Source organism: Phocoena sinus, chromosome 9 (genome assembly GCF_008692025.1).
Source record: "Phocoena sinus isolate mPhoSin1 chromosome 9, mPhoSin1.pri, whole genome shotgun sequence".
Lineage (NCBI taxonomy): Eukaryota > Metazoa > Chordata > Mammalia > Artiodactyla > Phocoenidae > Phocoena > Phocoena sinus.
In genome coordinates, this window is record NC_045771.1 from 29,647,382 (window position 1) to 29,671,213 (window position 23,832).

The 23,832-nt window shown below is 36.1% G+C and overlaps 1 protein-coding gene across 6 annotated transcripts; it reads right to left on the minus strand.

Moving 5' to 3' along the window:
• On the minus strand, positions 1-23,476 carry ING3 (inhibitor of growth family member 3). Of its 6 annotated transcripts, none has more exons than XM_032643602.1 (12): positions 23,314-23,476; positions 22,986-23,057; positions 20,310-20,410; positions 18,354-18,419; positions 10,012-10,108; positions 8,119-8,190; positions 7,166-7,285; positions 6,756-6,913; positions 5,958-6,151; positions 4,463-4,655; positions 2,076-2,114; positions 1-550 (listed from the first exon to the last, which is right to left on the minus strand). In XM_032643602.1, exons 1-12 carry the CDS (start codon positions 23,339-23,341, stop codon positions 434-436), a joined length of 1,257 nt encoding a protein of 418 aa, XP_032499493.1. In that variant the 5' UTR covers positions 23,342-23,476; the 3' UTR covers positions 1-433. The 6 variants fall into 6 exon arrangements, 2 of the variants coding, with proteins under 2 accessions (XP_032499493.1, XP_032499494.1); XR_004351507.1 differs by having other exon boundaries at positions 236-550; positions 4,463-5,055; positions 23,314-23,458; XR_004351508.1 differs by lacking the exons at positions 1-550; positions 2,076-2,114; positions 4,463-4,655; positions 5,958-6,151 and having other exon boundaries at positions 6,776-6,913; positions 8,115-8,190; positions 23,314-23,458.
• Positions 23,477-23,832: the final 356 nt, after the last annotated feature.

Consider the following 23,832-nt stretch of genomic DNA (forward strand, 5'->3'; position numbering starts at 1 on the left):
TTTTGCAACCACTTATATACAGTGTTACGTAACAGCTCTGGAGTACAGTCCATGCAGCAGAACATACCTGTTGAATATAAAATCCTTTTCTTAAAATCTTCATCGTTGGAATTCCTTGAAGTCTAAATTAAAGAATGCCCATTACTTGGAGAAAATGGTTGAGGAGTACAAACGTCTGCATATGTTGGCCACTGAAATAATCCAAGGCTGACTGGAATAATATTCAGAGCACACCAGGAGTGCATAAATAATTTACTTACATTATTAAAATACAACCCATAAAATTCAAGTTCAAGATCTTATAGGATTGTCTATGTAATCCTTTAAGTGGTTGCCTGGAAATGCATTGTCTCTTCTCTCTCTTTTTTTCCTTTTTTTAAAGTCCTATATAAAATGTTGGAGTTTTTTTCTTTCTCAAATGAAATGACCACCCTTATTTGTGCCGACTGCCTCTTCTTTTCATGGCAGCAGTGCACTGTGGACAGTACCATTTTCCTTTTGGTGCTTCTGTCAATCCAACACATCCATAATGGAACCATTCTATGGGGCACTAGAAAGCAAAAATGCAAAGAAATAGTTTTTAGTAAAAGATTAGGAAGTATGTTAAAATATGCCCAGCAGACTAAATATTAATAATTAGAGCCATGGAAACAGAACTTTGACATCTAGGAGCTGATTTGTTGTTCATTTAGTCCAACTGGTAAGTTTCAGAGATGAGGAAATGGAGACACAGAAAATTGTGCGTCTTTGTTAACTCTGAGGTTCATGTAATCTACTCCCATAATCTTAAATAATGAACACAAATTCACTAATTTCCATTAAGCTGGAGAGTACTTTGATACCAACTCACAAGAAGAAGTGAGATGGGTCTCTCACATCGGCGGTAAATGTATTTTAAAGATTTTATTTAATATTCAGCCTTATTCATTTCCTCATAAAGTAGAACAAGCTACTTGTAATTAAGACATAAAGGATTGCCCTGGGTTTTCTGGTGTATCTACTCCTAGATATGCAGAGAAAAGGAGTTCCACAGTGCAATATACTAAGTGGTCCTACACGTTCACAGAAAATCTTAGCACTTAGAAGAGCACAACTGGGAATGAGAGGGCTCAGAGAGAGTATGACGAGGTATTCACAGAACTCTCATCCCTCATTTGCACTAAGCGCCCCAGGAGACAGTTTACAATGGTCTTCTTGAAATGGTTTTGCAATAATCACAAACAGCCCGCAGTGGTTCTGCACAGGGAGTGGAAGGAAAGTCTTTCTCTATGTGAATGTGTTGTTGGGAACCTGGCAGGTCAGGAAAGCACACATTTTCATGAGCCAACCCTGATCAATTTTCAAATTGTTTTAAAAATTTAAAACTCTTATTATTAACCTTAGGATCTTGACATTACTGATTAGTCCTCTTTAGAATTCAGGGCTCAGTTACCCCTCTGGAGGAAAACATGGACAAGAGGAGGCTGAGCTGTGTGACAGTTAAGAAGGGAGTGGAAATTACTAGACAAAAATATTCTCAGCATTCAAAACATATCTAACCCAAATTAAGCTTCAAAGAAAATAAACAGGAATTCTTTTCTTTCAAACCTTCTTTATTTTTTAATATCAGAAGTGGCTCTTATCAGCTGACACTTGCCGAGTACCTTAGGAAATACTACACTAATAGGAGGAAAATAACCCCCGTTAGAGCCTTCACCTTAGCACCATGCTTCCCGAAAGAATGTACTGTTCTAGAGTTCCAATTCTTCACTGTGATAAGTGAACTGAATTCTAGCAAACACAGCACTCTTTGGCAAAAGGGGAGGAGGGTGTTTCTAATTTTCATACGACGTAGCACCTTTTGAGAAGTATAATCTGCACATAAAACTGTAAAATTAGCTTTAAAAAAGTTAAAATAGGGAATACCTTAAGGCATACTAGCCTATTTGGGGGAGGAATACTCTAGCATTATTATAATTAACATAACTTCAAACCTGTTTTCTTATACTGAGAGACACAGTAAACAAAAAAGTATACATTCTAGCAATAATAATCTGTGATTTTTTCATTCCTAAATAGAAAAATTTAATACTTACATCTTGGTTATCGCAGCCCACCATCTCACCATAGGATACCTAGTTAAAAGAAAATTAAATATTTTTGTTATGACTATATAACAAGCACCTAAACCCAAATTAATTGTCTATGATACTGTTAAGAAAATAGAGGGAAATACACTGAATATACAACTGCATTAAGAAACAGGGCATATAATTTTACACAGTTTACAGTTTTTTTTTCTGGAAGGTTTCTTTGGGACTGGGATGTAGGGGGAGATACACAGAAATTATGTAATCTTTGAAAATCTGCAAGAATTTGTTCTGCAGACTACCTCGACAAAGGAGCCAACTTTTTGGGTGGTTCCTTTTATAAAGATTTTAAGTTTCTTTCTTGATTATTTACATACTTAAGTTTTTTTTTACTTTTCCTTGGGTCAGGTTAGGTCATTTATATTTTTGCAGTCAATAGCCCATTTCATTGAAACTTCTAAACTTATTATCTATTTATTATATGTCCTTTCTCATTTTTCTTTTTGCTGTTCTTCACTAGCACTTTACAGCACGACTTCCTAATTCCTGAATTCATTTAAGTTCTCAATGAACTGAATACATTCTCAGATAGAGTTTATTTTACTAGATGGCATACTTCCTGATTCTTTGCATGAGTGAAAATATCTGTTTGTGGTTCTATGCACACGATCAACAACTTCTCTGGGTAACAATTTGCGGGGGTGTGGGGTAGGGGCCGGGGGGAGGGTACTTAGATCTCTCCCTCAAAGCTCTACAGACATATTTCATCAACTTCTATTTTTAGTGTTATAGAGGGGAAATCTAGGGTGAATCTGATTTTGTTCTTTTGTAGGTAATCTACCTCTACTGCCAGGATATTTATAGGATATTCTTAATCATTAACGTTAAAAAATGTTTATCAGGTGACAGCAGAACTAGCAAACTCTTAAATGGCATATTCTTAAAAATGAGACTGGCAACTCACACTGTTAAACACAATATACTGCAGACAGATTAAAGATTTAAATGTGAAGAAATTAAAGCATATCAACAGACGAAAACATTTAAAAATCAAGACACATTTATAAGGGGTAAAGGGGAAGAGGCCTTCCTAAGGATGTAATCCATGGCTGAATTCATAAAGAAAAAGACTGACAGTCATTACTACATAAAATTGGAATTTTAGAATTAAAAAACTAAACCAAGCAAAATATTTATATGTGACAAAAATGATAGAAAAAATCAGCCAACACATAAAAGAAGAAATCAAAATGGCCAAAAAAATCCAATCTTACTACTAAGGTAAATTGAAACAACTGTGTGATTCAAAACTATCAAAATTGGTACATGGTTTTTAAGAGAGAATAAAATGCAGTGCTGGACAGGGTTTAGGAAACAGGCATATTCATCAATTAATTTTGGTAATAAATTTTAGAAGATAATTTGGTAGTTGGTATCAAATATTTATAACTTAATTTTAATTCTAAAGAATTGTCCTAGAAATTAGATGTATGAAATGGATTACATAAAAAATGCCTACCATAATGTTATTTGTAATTTTTAAAAAATAAAACCACTAAAATAATTTATAGCTAAATATTGACTAAATAAGTTACAGTACAGAGTATAACAGATAACTATGAGGAGAAAAAAATGACAAGAAAATTCATGTTCAGTACACATGATTTAGTGAAAAAAGCCAGTTACATAAAAGGACATACCATGATTCCAACTGTCAAATTCAAATACACATACACCTATGTGTGTATCTGTGTACATATGTATTATGAACTGAATGCTTGTGTCCCTTCCCAAAATTCATGTGTTAAAGTCTTAACCCCCAATGTGACTGCCTGTGAGGAGAGGATAAAGGTTAAATGAGGCTGTAAGGGTGGAGTCCTAATTCAATCAAGTTGGTGTCCTTATAATGAAAGGAAGAGATACCAAAGCTCTCTTTCTTCACCATGTGAGGACTCAACAAGAAGGGGGCCGTCTGCAAGCCAGGAAGAGAGCCCTCACCAGGAACACAATTGGCCAGCACCTTAATTTTGGACTAGCCAGCCTCCAAAACTGTGAGAAAACAAATTTCTGTTGTTTAAGCCACCCAGTCTGTTGTATTTTATTATGGCAGCCTGAGCAGGCTAAGACAACATCCATGTGGGGTACATAGTAGTAGTACATTGAAATGTTTAATTATAGGTTATATCTGAGGGCCAAGATTATGGATGACTTATATGTTTCTTTATACTCTGTATTTACAGCAAACATGTCATTTTTATAAGTAGTAGGAGAAAAATATATTAAAGAAGCAAAGGTATTTTTAACTGGAGTAAAAAGAACTCTATAAAAATGGAGTAGCTCTTTTTCCTAATTTATTCAGATTATGCTTTTATAGACCTATGTCAGATTTTTACCTGATTACAAATGCAGTATCGTGGTTCATTTGGGTCATAAGTCCAATCAACCTGACTGTTCGAATCAGATTCTGGTACAACTGTTGTCTGTTGAGAGATTTCTTGTACAACAGTTGATGACGAAGAACATGATGATAAGGAAGAAGAGGAGGAGGAAGATGATGACTGCTGGCTTGAAGACTTGTTGTTGTTTCTGAAAAAACAGTATCAGTTTTATTTGCTCAGCATCCATAAGAAGTTACCTGAAAATAACTTCTAAGTAAGTGGTATGATATGAAATAACATTAAATGTATAAATTAATATTTAACACTCAAATAATCTGATAAACAGATTTAAAAGCACAATTGTTTAGAGCAATAAAACATTTTTCTTAACAGTTTATTTTTATCTGAGATTTTTGTTTTCTGGAGAACAATATATTTAAAGGAAATTCTTTCAAAATATTTCAAAGTTTTTAGAATAAATTTTTAATCAGTTACTACTTACCATTGATTTAAATTGTAGGTAATACTTTTAAGAATTAGTATTAGTTATGGCTACCTTACAGACATTCTTTGTATTTTTAAGCAAACTGAATACTCTTCATCAAAATCTAAAATACAAATACACAGAAGCATTTGATGAAAATAATCATGACCATCAACTGACATGTGAATACTTACCTGTGTAGGACAGGAAAAAAAAGTGTTAAAATTCACAAGAAATTTACCATTATCCGTATGCTAATAAATTTTAAAAATGCAAAAATTTATCATTGGCAGTTATAAAAAGTTTGGGTCATTAATGAATTTTTAAGATATTTAGCACTTTTGTGGTAATTCTACATTGATCATTCTTTTAGAGATTTAGTCACAGAAAGTACAGGAACCCAGAAAATACAACATTTACTTGCAGAAAATACATTTAAAGAACAAATTATGATAAAATTATGATACAATTCTTTTGACCGAGCATTTGAACTTTCACTATGTATGAACACCTAACATATGCAGGTACTTTGGAAAGATGGTGCCAAATGCTGTTTGGTTTTTATATAATCATCTTAAGAGTCTCATCTACAAAATCTAGGGATATTTTCATAATTTCAATTTTGGGGATGTAATACCAAGAATTAAGACAACTTGCTCTTAATCAAAATGAAGAATCTTATTTAAAAAAATTTCCAGGAAACACATGACAAAATAAGGTGTTATAAGCAGAAAAAGTTTCATAAGATGGTTTATCTTAATGAACAAAAGAAAATAAAAAGAAGTCATTTATTAATAAACCCAATTTAAGACTCTAGAAAAATTATGGTCTCTTAGCACTTTTTAAAGACTTCATCCCTTTCAAAGTAAGTCAGTGTGAAGGAAATGTCATGTCTCCCCACCTCCCCAAAGTTCACCCTGACCCATCATATCATGCTGCCTTTGTTTAATATATGGAAGCCCAGCTGGATGCCAGGTAGTCTGCATACTTAGTAAAGGTACGGGCTACTGTAGCAATAAAACTTACTTGCTCTTTCTCCCGCTCCGTGAATCTGCTGTGGACGAGCTGGCGTTCTGTGTCAACGTAGTCATGAGCGCTGAAGATGATGAATAGCCAGCTGCTTCCCTGGGCATGGAAAACTCTTTTCCCAGCTGAAAGTCATTATTCTTAAACGCTTCATAACTGGCTTTTAAACTTGATGTTCTTCGTCCCTCTTTCATCTTAGAAAGACATTCATTGGTAGTATTAATAAATGTAAGTATGTATATTTTCTTTTTCAAGTCTTACTAGTTACAGCATTATTTTGGCTTATCCAATATTATTTTGTTTAAACCATTATTTTCATCATTGTAATTTAAGCTATTTTATGTAAAGATTTAAGATCAGTTTTTACCTAGTTATGAAGTAACTACAGGATGGGTATCTTAATTTGGAATACAGATAACCAGTACAGAAGTGAACAAACTCAAGGCAACCTACGTTCTAAGGCTATAGAGAAAGCCCTGGAACCGGTAGAAAGAATAAAGTATAGTCCTAGCAGGTGCTGTGGCTTACAGTCAAGAATATGGGCGTCATGAGCAATTACTATGAGAAGGGGTCTGCATGAGGTTGTATGAATCTATTTTTTACTTTTCATTATCAATCAGGGAATTTCTGCATATTCATTTCATTAGATAAAATGTCAGATATCATAAAACTATGATTTAAAAATGAAATTTTACAATGCAAGAAAACTCTTTTTGTTCCTATCTAGTTGTTTCTATTTGAGTTTGCCAAGGATCCAGACAAAATTTAACATTGTTTCCAAACCTTTTTCCTTTTTACCTGAGCTGTAGCTTGAACTGCTTGAGCTGCTGCCATGGTAATTGCCCCTGCACCAGTTCCTGAAGACAAGGAGCCAATATTATAGGATGCCAGAGGCTGGGAGGAATTCACATTGTAAGCATTGTTAGAAGAAGCTGTAGAATTATTATTTCGACAACCTGTATAGAATTAAAGAAGCAATAAAAATGGTTAGAGAGAACATAAAGTTAGTGAGCTTAAAATATATTAGTTCTCAGCAAAGATATAATCACTAAATTTAAAATTTTCATGTCACATTTTTACTTCTTTCTTCCTATCGTACACTTTAACCAGGTAAAGAATCTGTATAATTAATCTTAATTGCTGTCATTTCCCTTTAGTTTAATGCAAAGAAAAAAAGAAAACAATCATATTTAAGATAATAAACTTACCTAGCGTATTTTCCTTAGAGGCATCTGATGTTAGGGTAGATAAAAGAGCTTCAGATTTAAACTTCTTTTCAGGTATATGATCTGTTGTCGTATGGTGAGAAGTTGGATTATATTTCCTTTCTGAATATAAATAAAAAATTCAATTTTTAAAAATTTTAGAGAACTATAGACAAGGCATAATATTGTACTTCCATCTGGTTATAAACTGATACAGTTATGATCTGAGTTCCTCATGGAATACAGAACATTATGTTTTCTGAGAAGACAGGACAAACAGAACTCTCTGTGTCACCTGTTTTAGTAAGAGCAGACTGCTTGGACGTTTAAAAAACTTTAATAGGAAAGTAGTGAAGACAACCCATGATACACCATGGTTTCACATATAACATGAGGAGAATTCTGTTTTCAAAACATTAACTACAATTTAAAATAATTTTCAATCTTTCTTTCATATCAAATTGCTCTGTCAAAAAAAGGCACCGATACGGTCATCTAGCCAGCTAGCATCTGACTAACCATTCATTTACTCACTAACTCACTAACCATTTGAGACTTTATTATAAGCCAACAGTAAGCTAAAAAATTGAAAAGCAAGGATAAAAAAGACAAAGAGCCCACAATCAAGTAGTTTACTGTTTGGCTTAGTTCTAACACTCCCTGGAGAGAATCAGTTATCTGTATGTAGTCAGTATACACTGCTACTAGTACCACACGTTCTTCCGCAATGAATTTCAGGGAAAACAGACTACCTGTTCCCAAATCAAATATGCTCTTCCCAAATTAAGAAGATAAATCTGCCAGTAATTGCAATGAAAAAACTACATCTCACAAAATAAAAGGGGAGGATATTCGTTTCTCAATTGGTTGTGTAAAGCTAGTGAAAGAGAATACATAGATAATATAATGAATTTTTAATTGTCTTTAAAATTTTAGCTGTCCTAAATCAAACTTACTTTCCACTGGAGTATGTGAGTGAGCATGGTGATTGTTCACTGGCTGTGAAGGAGTATCTAATTCCAGAGACCCTAAAAAAAAAAAAAGAGAGGCATAGAGATATACCACATGAGATATCGCCACAGAACCTTACACATCAATCAAATACAGGCATTCTGTACCCTTAACCAGCAAAGAACTGGCAAGCTCTGATGCCTATGCATGTATCATTTTAGCCAAACACATTAGAGGGTCACCACTGCCAATTTTACCCTGAGCCAATCTGATCCTCTTTCTAAACAATAAGTAACCTATTTTTCAATATTCACCTTAAGTACAAAATGGGTCAAAGCATGCTAATGTCTGAGTTAGGGAATTCACGACATTTGGTACAACATAAGTGGATGAATGGGTATTATAACTCCATTACTGATCTGAAAAACTCAACCTAGAGTTACTGAGCTGAAGACCTTTTAATGGGAGAGTCTAAAGTATTAGGCAATGGGAAATTACTATATGAAAGAAAATCCTTTGATCATTAAAATGACATGCGATAGTAAAGACTTCCTAAAAGAAGTTAGGGATTTTGTTTGTGAAAAGTGATGCATAGAATCTCTACCGCCAAGCTTTAAAATACTTTTAAAGAAATTTCCTGGGTTTATCTTGATCCCTTGAGATGAAATTATGGCAGGGCACAGGGTGGAGCAATTTTTATAACTTGATCTAATTTACTTTCAAATGTCTGAGTCCTTACAGAGGATGCTTCATTAACCTTCCTGCAGTACTGAATAGGCATGGTTTATTGCTACTCACAGCTACTATCAGCATTTCAAAAAAAAAAAAAATTTATTTTGCCTCAAAATACTTATTATCTTCAAATAGGGTCCCCCTGGAATAAAAGTATCACAAATAAATAAGATGATCATCTAAAATGATGGATCTATTTCTGAATACAAACATGCAACTATGGGTACCAAGATGGATTCATGTGTGGTTGCTGCCCTAGTTGACATCTATTGAGTATATAAACAGAGGTATATGTAACCTAACACTCTAAAGAAACCTTTCATCTGTGTGTAGAAATAGGTACATGTTGCTGTACCTATTTCTTGCTGTTGAAATGCACCAAGAAAAGAGATGCTTGAATCCTTTAATTAAATTCTACTAGAAATCAGCCATAATACTGATTGATTCAACTAACATTTAGTGAGTGCCTACTCTGGGCTTAGCACAGCACTATCTGATTTTATGGACGTTATCTATTTAGGCTGGAAGAGCTAAATTAGTTAAAGAAACAGAACTCATGTCTCCATTTTGGGGAAGTCTCCTGAGTTAAACCCTAGAAGTGATAAGAGTAAATTATAGCAGGAGATCAAGTCGAGTCTTGCAGAGAAATATTAAAATGGTTTCTTGCTGATAAGAGAAAGTTCAGGAAAGACTTCTTGAGAAAAAGAGGAAGTGTTGAAGAACTCATTAAAATCTTTCTTAGTAACACAGCTGAGGGAAAGCTTTAAGTCAGTCCTTAAGAAGAAAAAATAACAACCTTCCTCAACACTTAAGTGCATAAACTGGCAGGGCAAAGTCAAAACACGTAATGCCAGATGGCTGACTTGTTTCTAGATGGTTGTATTCCTTTAAATCTTTGTTCCTACCACTCATCTTACTAGCATATATCCATGTTAAAAAATGGAATGACTTAATACGTTATTTTCATACAGAGTGAGTGGATGATATATTATCTCTCCAAGTATCCGTGACCCAAACAGTCCAACTGCTGGGGACCAAGCTATCCCACCCAGGTGCCACCGTCCACCAAGGAGCAGCATCTGAGAAGCCTCTGCGGGACGTGTGTCTCCTCAGTGATGTGCACATGTACTGTCCAACATTGATGCAAAACTGTAAAGTTTACTTACGCCTCTCTAATATTTCTGTAATTCCAGCATTATCAGCTTCCAGCTCCATTTTAAACTTAGCCAGTTCCTGATCCAGCTTTCTCAAGTGTCGATCTACCTGTTTCAAAGAAGATCAAAGATAACCACCACAATTTGGGACACTATTAAAGTGTCAGTTTAATGAGGAAACCTAAATCTTTATTTCTTTTAGTGCATCTGCTTTGTATCCTTGAGCAAGTCAATCAACCTACACTGCAGGTTTTTAATCTATAACATGAGGGTGCTAGGCTAAGTATCTCCAAAGTTTCCTTGAATAAATTTTAAGTTTTAAGAAACCAGAATCACAATTTGTTAGAAAATGTTTGGAAGAAGTAGGATATGAAAAGTAAAGCAAAGATGGGCGGTGGGTGGTACAGGAGGGTTGGTAACAGTTCTTAGTATGCCCTGCAATTACCTTTAGCCTAATCTCCTACTTATAACAAGGCCATCCACACTGCCAGACCATAATAACTGTCACAGTAAGGAATGAAAGATCCTCAGTCTACAAACAAAGAGGCTCCTATATTCTATACATACATTTCTCTAAGGCAGGAAAGTGGACCATTATACTTGTAAACATTTATGTAAAGAGTTGAAACAAAAGGGTTTTTAGCCAGAAAATGCCATTCCACAAAGAGCTTGGTCAAAAGGGTTTTATTGTGGGCTTCCCTGGTGGCGCAGTGGTTGGGAGTCCGCCTGCCAATGCAGGCGACGCGGGTTCGTGCCCCGGTCTGGGAGGATTCCATGTGCCGCGAAGCGGCTAGGCCTGTGAGCCATGGCCGCTGGGCCCGTGCGTCCGGAGCCTGCGCTCCGTGGCGGGAGAGGCCACGGCAGTAAGAGGCCCGCGTACCTCAAAAAAAAAAAAAAAAAAGGGTTTTATTGTAATACTGTTGCCCTTGGTTAAGGTGGCAAAATTGTATTTTCTCATTCACCTAGAGATCTTTGGACTGATTTCAGAAAATTTTATGACACCTCAAACTAGCAACAAGTCAATGTATTTTTAAAGCTTAATATTAAATTTTTTCAATACTTATTCAAATTTACTACTTTGAAGTGAAACCAAAAAACACCAAGTCTTGAAAAATATTCATGTCACATTATTGTCAACATCTTTTTTTTTCAAACTCTAGTTTCCCTCTTAATCACTGTTATATTTAAGAGTAACTTTCTCACAAATGTCAAAATGCTGTGATACACCAGAGGGCAAAATATTTAAATAAGACTTTCGATTAAATAATGTGTATCTAAATGAGGGAGTGGGGAAGAAGAGTAGCAAAAGACAATTTGCGGGTGTTAGATGCCACAAATGTGTTTGGTGCATTGGAAGGTTTATGTTTTCTAGTCCTTGCTCTAATCTTTTGAGATAGGTTATTACTGTCTCAACTTCATAAGTGAAGAAACTAAAGCTCACAAGGGTTGAGCAACATGCCCAAATTCAATAACTAGTGCCTTATAAAAATGAGACTTAACTCTGATCTATCTGTAATAGATTGTGCTTCACTGTTTATACCTAACATTGCCCTCTGGACTTCCGCATGCAGAAGCCAATTTTTTAACTCAAAGTAATAGCATTCAAATTGAAAAAAAATAAGAATATTGTCTTATTATTTGTATTTTGTATATTAACAGTAATCATTGGGATGCTGGTTTATGATTTTTTCAATAATTCAAGGCCCAATTTTCCTCCCATCTTCACACATAATTTTTCAGAGCTTGGTAGAAGTTGTAATTACAATATTTAAAATTCTATAGGGTCACGTATTATAGACACATGCTACTATTCAAAGAACCTGCAGGTAACTGAGCATCCTTTTTAATGGAAACTCCCTTCCAATAATAAAGTGTGAACACAGACCTGTTATTCAAGAATATCTCTTACATTGTCAAAATTTAATCTCAAGGGAAATCAGAAAAAATACTCATATCTAAATTCCAAGTCTACTTAATGCAATGAAAATACTCCACCACCTTTCTTACCTACAACTATACTACTAATAAATATTGAGTTCCTATCGTGTGCTTGGCACTGGGTAAACGGAGAATACCTGAAGAATGAGAGAATTCCTGCCTTCATAGGAATTAAAATTTAGCTGACAAATCAAGATTTATGTAAGATTTTTAACACAGTAAAGGTATAAACAAACAAATAAATAAAAATCTCCTAGATGTAACAAATAAAAAATAGCGAGAAAAGGTCAGAAGTCGCACATAAAGAAAAAATATAATATTGGGCTATTGTAGACAAAGGAATTATGAACGAGTTAGATAGTGAAGAATGGATTGTTTTCAAACAGGTGGAAAGAAGGAGTGATAATTAAAGAACTAAAGAGTGTATAGAGACAAGAAGACAAACAGAATTCTTAGAGAAAAACAAAGTCTGGTGTGGCCTGTCATAGGGGCAGACAGTATAGACAGGAAATGTTAGAATCTCGGTTGTGGGCAGGGGGGGATCGAGGTGAGATGAAGAAACCATACATACCTCCCTAACTCATTCCACCCCTGAATTTAAGAATTGCTTAATAATCTTTTAAGATAGCACTAATAATGTTTATTATACCTGAAAACATGGAAATAATGATGGAATTCCCAATATCAGATAGTTCAGAAAAAGCAGTGGAACCCAAAGAGTTAATAACTCGAAAAACGGAACTCACAATTAAAATAAACAGATACAGAAAAGCCTTAACCACATTGTGGTGGGGAGTTTTGTAAGGGAGCTTTCAATCATTCCCACTGGTAGGTAAAAAAGATTATGAACTGATTAATATTATAAGCAATTATCAAACAATGAGAATTCTTTTTACTCGATTCACCACTGCTGTACTAAATCAAATTAGGAGTTGGAAAGAAGTTGACCACAAGATTTAACTTAAGCTATAAAGCACCAGGATACTTAAACAGTATTAAACAGCAATAGTAAGAGCTGCACTGAACGTATCTGAAACCTATGAAGTGCATTCCCTCTACCTACATGATTCTGAATGGGTAAAGCACCTATCCTAGCTGAGCTCCATAATGGCCCCCCAGATATCTGGTGAAGCAAGAACCCAAGTTACCGTACCGCTCTACAAACACCTGACCCTGTAAGACTGATTTATAGTGGTAAAGAGGGTACTGATCCAATCGAGAGATTTTTCATTAACCACAGATTTCTAACACAAGGCTGACCACAGAGTCTAATTATTGATCTGCTCCCCAATTAATGTCAATAAATGCTAGCCACAAAAGGTCCTTATTCTACAACCCTAAATCATATCCTACAACCCCAAATCATAACTTCTTTAAATTAGTGTCCTTTTTCTGACCTTTACAGAGACAAAGGAAATTCTGTCAACATTATTTGTTAATATATTCATGATCATAAAATATTTAAGTCACCCTTGGCCCCTCTGCATGAAACAAACAAAAAATCCTGACCCTTTAATTATTTTTGCATAGAGCTATAATCCTTTATTCTTTCTCTTTTGTCTCTCCCAGTTTTCCAATATTCAAATTTTAAAATGCATCACTTGATGGACTCAAACTGAACTGAATAAAGCTTTTTAAAAGTTTTTCCATGATTTTATGGCTTCCAACACTGTCAAATTCTAAAAGTTAGATGTCAAGTTTGCCCTTTCACAATGAGCACTCAGTCTACAAGGTTCTAAGTGGAAATCCATGGCAATAAGAGAGAAATTTCTATCCATGAAAAGATCTAGTAATAGGGAATCAGGAGGGTAAACTGGGGAATAAAAAGGAAACATGATGGCAAATCATTTCTCTGATGGTAAGTCATGAAAATGATTCTTCACATCCTGAATTAAATTTAAACTAGATGCAAATTTGATCCATCTTTAGGGTGAATCAAATACTTAAGGTCTTAGCACATAAACTACATCTAATCATTCTCCTAAAAGACAATAAGGATAGGAGACAAATCAAAAGGTCAAGCTCACATAATATATTTCCTTAATTAGAGTATCGGATGAGGAATTCTCAAATTTATAGGTAAAATGTGGGCCTGAAATATAATCATCTCAGGAATAAACCAGGATATAAAAAAGAAGCAAGTTCAAGGGTATTTAGCGCTGTAAGAGGCTGCTAAAACCATTCAAGCATTAACCAAGAGCTCAAGCTTTATCAGCGTATATATAAATCACCTTCACTAGGTATTGTAATCTAATGTGGACTTATGACAGTGACATCTGACTGAGGAACACCAAAAAGTGTTTAAAGCCTACGAACATCAGGATTCTGGAAAGAAATTATTTTAATAAGATAGATCTTTTTTTTGTCTGTTAGTCAAATTTCACTAAACCCTCTTAAATAAAGCGTCGGTTCGTTCCAATGAACCCCTAGGTCCACAAATTTCTTCATTTGTGGATATTTATGCAGTCTGATTTTTTTCCTTAATACATGAGGTAGTCAGTACAGTGCTGGTCACAGGAATAAAAAGCTTACTGTTGATTTTAAAAGTAAATAAAATATTTTAATGAAAAATAATACAATTAAATACTGTGCTATAGAAAACATTGAGGGGCAAAATCAAACACAATTATATACTCAATTGCTGTATCTCAAAACCTGTAACAATAATACCTGCTTACTTGACATTTCCATAATAATTAATGTTTAAGCAAAGCCATACATACAATGTCCTCTAAGGTGTGTCCCACTCCTCTGTTTAAAATCTTTCACTGGCCTCCCCCTGCTCTTAGACTAAAAACACTGCTTCATCGGCTTTTAGGCCTGCGCGTGCCGGCCTCTGCCTGCCCCGCTCACACCCTCTTCTTTCCCACAACACACCAAGCACACTGGCCTCTTTCCTTTTGCAACCTGTCAGTCTACCCAAGGAGACTGAGACACTGCACCTCAGACACTGCATTTGGTCCATCACCTGCCTGAAATGTTCTTCCTTAAGCCTGTCACATGGCTGTGGCTCTTTCTCGCTTTCCAACTACTGCCTCAGGTGTCACCTCCTTAGACTACACTCATCCTGACTAGTAGACTCTTAAAGCCTCCCCCAGTGACTCACTCTTTCCCCCTCTTTCCACAATGTTTATTTCCTTCACAGCACTTACCAAAATCTCCAATAATCTAGTTTGCCTATATTCATTGCCTGTCTGTATCATTACTGCCCATCCAGCACCAGTGACCACGCACAGTTGGAGATCTATAAATATTTGCTGTATGAGTGAAAGTTATACTCTCCCACTAGGTAGGACTGTATAAATACAAGTACCATTGTTTACTGGGTAAAGGATCTATAAATAAAAATTCCTGTATTTTTACGCTTACACTATATCCTATCTATTCACCTCTGAAGCACAGGGCCTTCTAAGATCTCACCTGTTAAATGTTATAGGAATTTAATGAGGGTACATAATTGATTTTAACATTTTAACAATTATTTATTCATGAGAAGTGATGCTAGTGAAAGAAGTAAAACAAGAAGACTTAAGTCTTAATACAATGAGTTCCAGGGCCTAGGAATTCTCAGATAAGAACAGACTCAGAGGAGAAGTTTGAGCTTGAAGAATAATTATTGCATAATTGCTAAAACTAAGCGTACACATGGAAAAGTAATGGAGAAATGTTTCTCAGCTTGGGTGGTGAGTGTGGCGGGGAGGGGGTAAAACTGGCATCACAACAATGCTTTACCGTGTGGCATTTGGTCTCATCAGCCTCTGGAGTTGGGGCTGAAGATGAGAAGAAAACTACCTTTACATGGGAACCACTGAACAGAGTAAGAAACAATGCAGGTCAAAGACAGAACCCTTCAGAACAGCAACCGCTCTGAGTGATATCCAAGGAGACTGAGAAAGGCCACAAAGGTGGGAAGATAATAAATTAACATAAAGTCTCAAGAAGAATGGATTTTATATTAAGGATATTGTGGTCACCTGGAATAGCAATGGAGTCTTTAAAAAGGAAGAAGGGGGGAGTAACAAAAAGAAAAGGGGAGGGAAAGAAAGGGACAGAAATAGGAAAGAGTAGAGAAAAGACAAAAGGCAGTCTTAGAAATAAATAATGGGGGACTATGGAAAAAAAAACAGGTTTAACTTGGCAGAGCTGAAAGGGAAGCAGTGGCTTCAGGAAAGTAGAAAATTTGTTAGAGAAATGAGATGAAGTGAGTCTTTTTAAAGAGCGAGTGCCTACTATCTGCCAAGCTACGAGCACTCTGTGTGTGTGTGCGCGCACGTGCGCGCACACAGATATAGATAAGAGATTTACAGAGACAGATACAGACATATGTATATAGATGTATCTATATTTGTCTCTATATCTCTGTCGAAAAAGAGAGAGAGAGAGATTGATTCAAATCTTCCTTTAAGGCACAAATTAATACTGCTATTTTACAGATAAGGAAACTGAGGTTCCAGGATTAAATAACTTTTCCAAAGTCTTACTGTCAGTGAAGTAGCTAAACTCACGTCTGCAAGAATCCATTATGGGTCCTTGTTTTTTATTACATTCATTATATTGTATTAAATTTAATACATCACCTGTTATTCCTTCAATCTCTAGCCTAAATAACCTATCTCCCTCAAAGAATTTTTATTTTCATTCTGTGTTTATCCATTACCTCTGAGTGAAATGCTTTCCCCTCAATACAATACCTGAATCCAGGCCCCCGAGGCTCTGAATAAATTCTGTTCAAAACTCATCTCATACCCTCTAAGAAATCAACAGTAACTCTGCTTGACTTAGGTCAGTCTTTTACCAGATCCCCTTAATACCCAACTGTATTAATCTTTATTTGTTAACATGTTTCTATACAGGCTCTCCATTTTACTTATGGGCACGCCTCTGTGGGCATGTCTTCCCAACTAGTTAACAGACGCCTTGAGGACAGGAGCATTTATAGCATTTACTCTTCATTCCTCCATTGTACCCACATAAAACTCCATTACACCAAGTACACAGTGGATGAAGAGTGTGGTTTGTAAACAAGAGATGGATACACACACACATTTAAAAAGCATATAATTGTTATATATTTTTTTTCTAAATGCATGAAGTACTTTTAATAAAGGTGTAAAAAGTAGTAAAGTAAAATATAAACAGAAGATTGGAACCAAAGAGCTGTATGATTTAAAAAGCAGGTAGTTTCTAAATAAAGATTGACACCTAGTCACTACATATGAGAAAGAATGTTTTAAACAAATTAGTCCTGGATTCAAACATAAATGTCTTTCTCTATGTTTATAGACCTAATTCAAGACCAAAACAATTTAGAACATTTTTTGGTTTTCGTTCCACAGTAAATCAAGCCACCAGCCCACTCTACCCTTCTTTAGTCAGTATCTTTAATGAAACTGTTTTCAGACTAACTGTATGAGCAAAAGAGTCTAGATCTTTATATCCATTAAAATATTTTCACTATGTAAAAACAATTAAGCATTTTCTGTGGTTTTACATGACAAATGCTTTCTAGTTTAGTATAGCATTCACAATGTATACCAAATGGGATATGTACCTTTTACCTGTGTCATGCACACCAATGACATTTATATTAACATGTATCTGTTCAGTAATAAAACTGTATCCACACAAGACTACAAAAATAAGATATGAATCCATATGCTAAAGTTAATCAAAAGTGAGCATTTGTCTTCAGCTTTAACTTGCTTTGAGAGAGAATCAGAAATGAGTATTTCCTAAAGTATATACTTTGGGAGAAGATGCTTTACATTAAAAAAAACCAAACATAATTATACCAATTTGAGAAATATTGCATATATCTGTCTTCTTGGTGATTTCAATCTTTAAGAAGTGCTGCTGCTACTGTAAAAAACCCTGTTTTTAAAGTTCATTTAATCATGTTTCCCAGTTTTGCCACCTGTGCCAGTTGTTGAGCACTATCTACTGACATCACTTAATAGACAGCTGAGTGCTATCCATTAACACAGATTGAAATAAGTCTCTTCTTCATTTTAATCAGACTACCAAGAACTATCAACATAGTACTCTTACGTGTATTTTGTCACAGAAACAATCTCAAGATGATTTATCAGGCAAGTAAGCACACTCCCTTAAGAAGATAAGGATTAGTATAATAAACACCCATTTTTGTTAAAAAAACAAAAAAAGCTTAACATGAGCTACAATCTTATAGCAACGTAGATTTGGCTAAAATACAAGGTTCTTGACCTACTACTGACTGTGGACTCTCTGGCTCTCTTCCACAAAGAAACCAAAAAGTAGACACTGAACTCTGAAATTAAATGGGATCAAGAGAGCAATAATTCAGTTTAGTCTGTTCTTCCTATTACATATAAGCACCATTTAAAACATAATCCATAATTAAAATACGGCATAGCATGCACATTAATTTTACTTACCAAGTCATATATCTGGTTTGCCAACTGTACCTTCTCGTCTGCATCTTCCAAAGCTTTATAGTAATCCTGAATAAAAACATTTGTGTTTCAAGAATAAATTAATAATTTAAAAATATGTGTATGCAGGACATATAACTGCATTTTTCATTATCATAGCTTGTTATCACTGTCAGTCATTATACATTAGCAATAAAAATCCAGTCAGGGATAGGGTGGGAACGGGGTAAGATTAGAAATTTTAGACAACAGCCAAGGATTAAAGGAAGATGTTCAGAATTCCTAGAAAAGATATAAATAAAAATCATCCAAGTCTAGCCTCTATTCTAGTACAAGTTATGTGAGCCAATGAATAGTTCTTTTTCTTCAAAAATAAATGTTATTTAAGATGTAAGACTTATCTAATTTGTAAAGAGTATTTATGCTAACCATTTTTAAAACTTGTTACAAAAGCAACTATTGAAAGGATTCTGACCTGCATGTCCGTTGTTTCCAACTGTTCTATAATTCTCATTTTAAGCTAGGTATCAATTCATACAATCAACCAATACTTTAGATTTCTCCCCTGTATAAAGCAAATTATTTTTTAAAAATTCTATGAAGTTCCATTAAGTATCAGACTTTTAGGGTATATCCAAGCCGTGCTACCCCAAAAACCTAACAGGATAAAGGGATGATGAATGACTTTAGGATGCATGTATGTGAAGTCTATACTCACACACACCTGGGCCTCCAGATATCCTCCAAGTCAGGACTAATTCTATAGAAGATTCTGAAGTTTTTGCTCCTAACAGAAATAACATTCCCCCCATGTGGTAAAATAAACAACACAACTAATTTTCAAATTTCTTTCTCAGTTGATTCTTGAACAATTCTATGAAGGCTGGGGGTAAGGGAGCCATTATTACTCAGAGGTATTAAAGGACCTGTCCCACGTCACATAGTCAAATGGCACAGTCATGACCAAACTGAGGGCTTGTGAGTAGTTCTTCCACCGTATCCCCAAATAAACTAAATCACGCCTTTAAAGCAAACCTTGAGGGGAGAGCTGATACCCATTCTAAACTGGAAGAGAGTTCTGAGTACTATAAAACTAACAAAAACTCAAAGAATTCTGTATTTCTAGGACCAACTGATGTACAAATTAAGAGTTTTAAACTAAATATTTTTTAAAGATCTTTTCAATTCTTAGGATTCTGTTCTTCTATGATTCCACCAACCTAGGTACCTAGCAATATATAAAATATGCTTCAACGTTGCTAATTTTCACTCCAGTCTGTGGCCCAAATTGGAAGACAATACACATTTAAAGACAAGGCAACGTTAATTACCTGTAACTACAACAAAACAAATTAAAAGAAAAAATGTACTTTTTAAATGGTTTTGTGACTCTCTAATGAGTCACTAATTATTGAAATAATTTTCTAAATTACCAAGATGCTTCAATGATTAAAAATTCCTGGACTTCCTTGGTGGCGCAGTGATGTGGAGGACACGGGTTCGAACCCTGGTACGGGAAGATCCCACATGCCGCGGAGCAACTGGGCCCCTGTGCCACAAGTACTGAGCCTGCACTCTACAACCTGCAAGCCACAACTACTGAAGCCCGTGTGCCAAGAGCCCGTGCTCCACAACGAGAGAAGCCACTGCAATGAGAAGCCCACACACCGCAACGAAGAGTAGCCCCGGCTCGCCGCAACTAGAGAAAGCCCGCGCGCAGCAACGAAGACCCATCACAGCCAAAAATAAATAAACAAATTTATATATAAAATAAATTCCTATACCTGAAGCTCTAACATTTAATACATCATTTTTAATTTTATAAGTCACGTTTAAATTCTAAAGAGCTGTTGATAACTTTCCCTCATTTTGATATCCCCCAAACTATTCAATTTTAAAATAGCTTCCTCAGAGGGTCTCAAAAATTCACAGATAAATCATCCAGAGTGTTGAACATACCTTTTTAATGGATGCCATTTGCTCTTCTCTCCACTCCGGTTTATTTTTCTTTGCATTCATGAAGAATTCACTGACTCTTTGTTCTAGCTGATCCATTGCATCTAGGACATAACATTTCATATTTAGATGACCAAACTCATACAGTGAATATACATGCTTTGACGTGAAGAAAGAAAAAAATATCTGAGCACATACACTGTTTTACTTGGTCTATAACTTAAATATGTCATGTTTTAATAATGTAAATATATGGTGCCTTAGTTACCTTAGTAAAAAAAAAGCTACAATTTTCCCTACTGACAATTTATTTTTGTTGTTACTTCTAAACTTTTTCCAATAGTCAAAGTAGTCAACAATGTAGATAGATTCTATACCATAGTTGTTGAATAGTATAGGCTTGGGGTCAAAAACTAACAGTATAAAGTCAGCCAGATATGCTGAAACACGATTCGTTATTGAAATCACCACTTGATAATCCTCTCATTTATTTCAATAAAAAAATGTGACAAAAAGGTTTCAACCTCTTGCTATATACCATTAAGCACCCCATCATCTCATATCATGACTGAACGTGATAGGTACAATCATTTATTCACTTAACGCACATTATTATTTGTTCCAGATAAGTTTTTCCTGAAGTGTGTGCTAAGAATAGTCATTTCATTCTATGTCTGCTAAAAAAGGAAAAATAAATAAAAGGGATTTTGTTGCTATGTAAATTGAGGAAAACCGTTTTACTATACTGTTTTGGAGATCTGCAGTGCATAATAGTGCATTTCCTAACTTATTTGACAAAGAGATATCTTTTGTTAATCCATAATACCTATTCACTTTAGATAATTCTAATTATTGTAAAAAATGCAACTTTAAAAAACCTCTAACTTACATTATCAAGTCCAAATTGCTAGAGGACTTAACATTTGTAATGAAAGTATAAAATAACAACTTCCCTTTATTGAATGCCCACTTCGTATCAGGTACTAAACTTTCTAATTTATCTGTATTTCTTTTAATCCGCAAGACAATAAAAATCCCTCAGAAGTGGCAATGTGGTCAAGGCCAATGAATAAGTTAGTAAAGCCCTAAAATGAACTCAGATCTGTCTGATGATAAAATCTACGTTCAATCCTGTAGAAAACACTACTTTAGCAAATATTTAGCATTTCAACTACATTAAAGTTAAAATGAATTTCGTGAGCAAGCTGGAGAAACAACACACAATTCAGACTTCCACACTGCAATCCACTGAACAGAAGGTGATTTCCATGATGTATCACCTTGTATTATGCACCACATAAAACCGACAGGAGGCTAAGAAAAGAATATTCACGAACACTGGGTATGGAAGTGTGTGTGGCATGGTGGGGCAGAGAAGCAGGGGCTGGGGGGCAGGTTCTTAGCTACCTCAAGATTCCCGCACTCTGGAATGCTGTTTTCTGATCGCTTTCCATGATACTCCTTTCTTCCCTATCATACCCCAAAACCCAGATCTTCCCCCACCCCTACCTTTCTAAGAAGAAAACCTGTCAGCACAAGAAACTTACCTCAATCCTAATTCTATGTATACTCCAAACATAGCTGGTACACATGGGATCAAGAAACATCTGCAGATATACCCCATGAAGGCCAGCCATTAATATTATTCAAACAATTAAGGAGTACTTACATTTCTCCAAACAAAAGGAGTGACACAAAGCCAACAAAGTACACTTGATTATACATTTTAATTATGTATCGTATATTTCACATTTAAAAATTTTAATATAGTATCTCTACAAGATAGTTGGAACAGCTATAATATATTCATTTCACAAAGGGGAAAGGTGTGTGAGGTTCTTTCAGAGCATGATGGACATACATTTGGTACTCAGCACTGTTTTCTTGTTTCGAAATTTTGCTCTAAGTATTTACCTTGTTATCTCCAAAGGTATTTATTCTTTACCCTCTCTAAATCATAAACTCTTTAAAGAAACTTCACAGAAAAAAAAAGATCAAATAAATTAAATACTGTTCTATGAAAGAGCAAGGTTATTTTGGGGAACACGTCTCCGGACTACCAAGCTATAACTGAAAGAAGAAAAGGCAAAATTTTTGTTACAGCAGACAAGAAGCTTTACAGTAAAATTTTATTTACTTTCTTATTTTGACTGAGAAACTACCATATTGTTGACAGTTGAGAATTCATCCTTTAATGTGTAACTTTTCAAATGCGACATTCCAAGTTCACCAGGGTCTCTAAAGAACTACATATAACCTGTGCTTCTATGTGTTGTCCGCTCTTGAATATTTATTAGCATGAACTTCAACAAAAATATAAATGCTGAAATCTATGTTCTATACATGAAGTCTCAAGTCAAAATCTTCGCAACATGTATGCCGATGTGCACTAAAACATATCTACATTCTCAACGAAGGTATAGAAACTTTTATTGCACAGTCACAAATTCGAGAAAGGAGCACACGTGCTCTAATGCCACCTTCTCTTGTAAAAGCCAGGAGAAAATTAGCGTGGGAGACAGAAGAGGCAAGATTTGGCATTGCCGGTTCTTTTGGACAACTCCTTCTGTACTAGCGAGTGAGCCGGAGGAGAGCCAAAGAGCAGAGTCGCTGGTGTCGATGGCAAGTAAGTCTGGCACCGAACGCGCGCAGCGAACAAGGGCAAACGCGCCGACTTACTCTGCACCTGCAGGTCCATCTCGCGCATCTCGGTGAAGCGGTCCCGCAGGTCCATTGGTAGCTGCTCAATCACTGTCAAAGGGAGAGTCCGTCAGAGGGGCGGGGCCAAAGGCGAAAGTACGCGCATACGTCGCTACGTGCGTGCGTGCGTACGTGCGTGCGTCGGGGGGGTCGAGGGAGCCGGCAGCCCACAGCGAGGCTGCCAGTTACCGTGAGAAAGAAACATCCCCCGCCTCCCCCTCCCTCCCGCCATCCCGCCAGCCCGTCCACTCCAGCCCTCGCCCGCCCGCAGGTCCCCAAGTCGGGCCCGCCAGTGCCGCCCACTCACTTTCCAGATAGTCCTCTAGGTACAACATCGCGGCCCTCAGAGCTGGGGGAGCGAGGGGGTCCAAGGGTTTATTTGTGTCACTCGCTGTCGCCGGAGTTTTGTCCCTTCCAATATGGCGCCTCCGCTAGCAGCGCCCGCTCGGCTTCGGCGGAAAAAAAAAAAAAAAAAAAAAAAAAACCACTTTGGCTCCTGACAGCGCTTGCCTCACCGCCGCCCGGAGCGGTCATTGGCTGGCTGAAGCATTGACGTAGGCCGACCGGAGTCCGCCTCCGCGTCTTTGTGGGAAGTGTAGTTTTAGCACCTCCCCAGCAAACTTGAACCCGCTGGCAGTCCTCCACGTGGAAACTACAAAAACCAAGCGCCGTTGCGAACGGTGCGCAACAGAATCTGAAATGCGGTGCCTCTGTTTATTTGTTGATATTTACACGAGGAATGACGGGAGTTGTATGCGCCTGCAGAACACAACTAGGAACAAGTTTTCACCTGTTTTTTACTGCTGTGATTCCACGCCCCGGCGTT

Bases quoted from the DNA above. Each gene is read 5' to 3' on its own strand.
- ING3 (XM_032643602.1), bottom strand. From the start codon at position 23,341: ATGTTGTACCTAGAGGACTATCTGGAAA. The intron at 8,191-10,011 runs GTAAGTAAACTT...TTTTTTTTTTAG, and splicing joins TACAGAAATATTAGAGAGGC to GGTCTCTGGAATTAGATACT. The intron at 2,115-4,462 runs GTAAAAATCTGA...TCTTTTAACTAG, and splicing joins GATACTGCATTTGTAATCAG to GTATCCTATGGTGAGATGGT.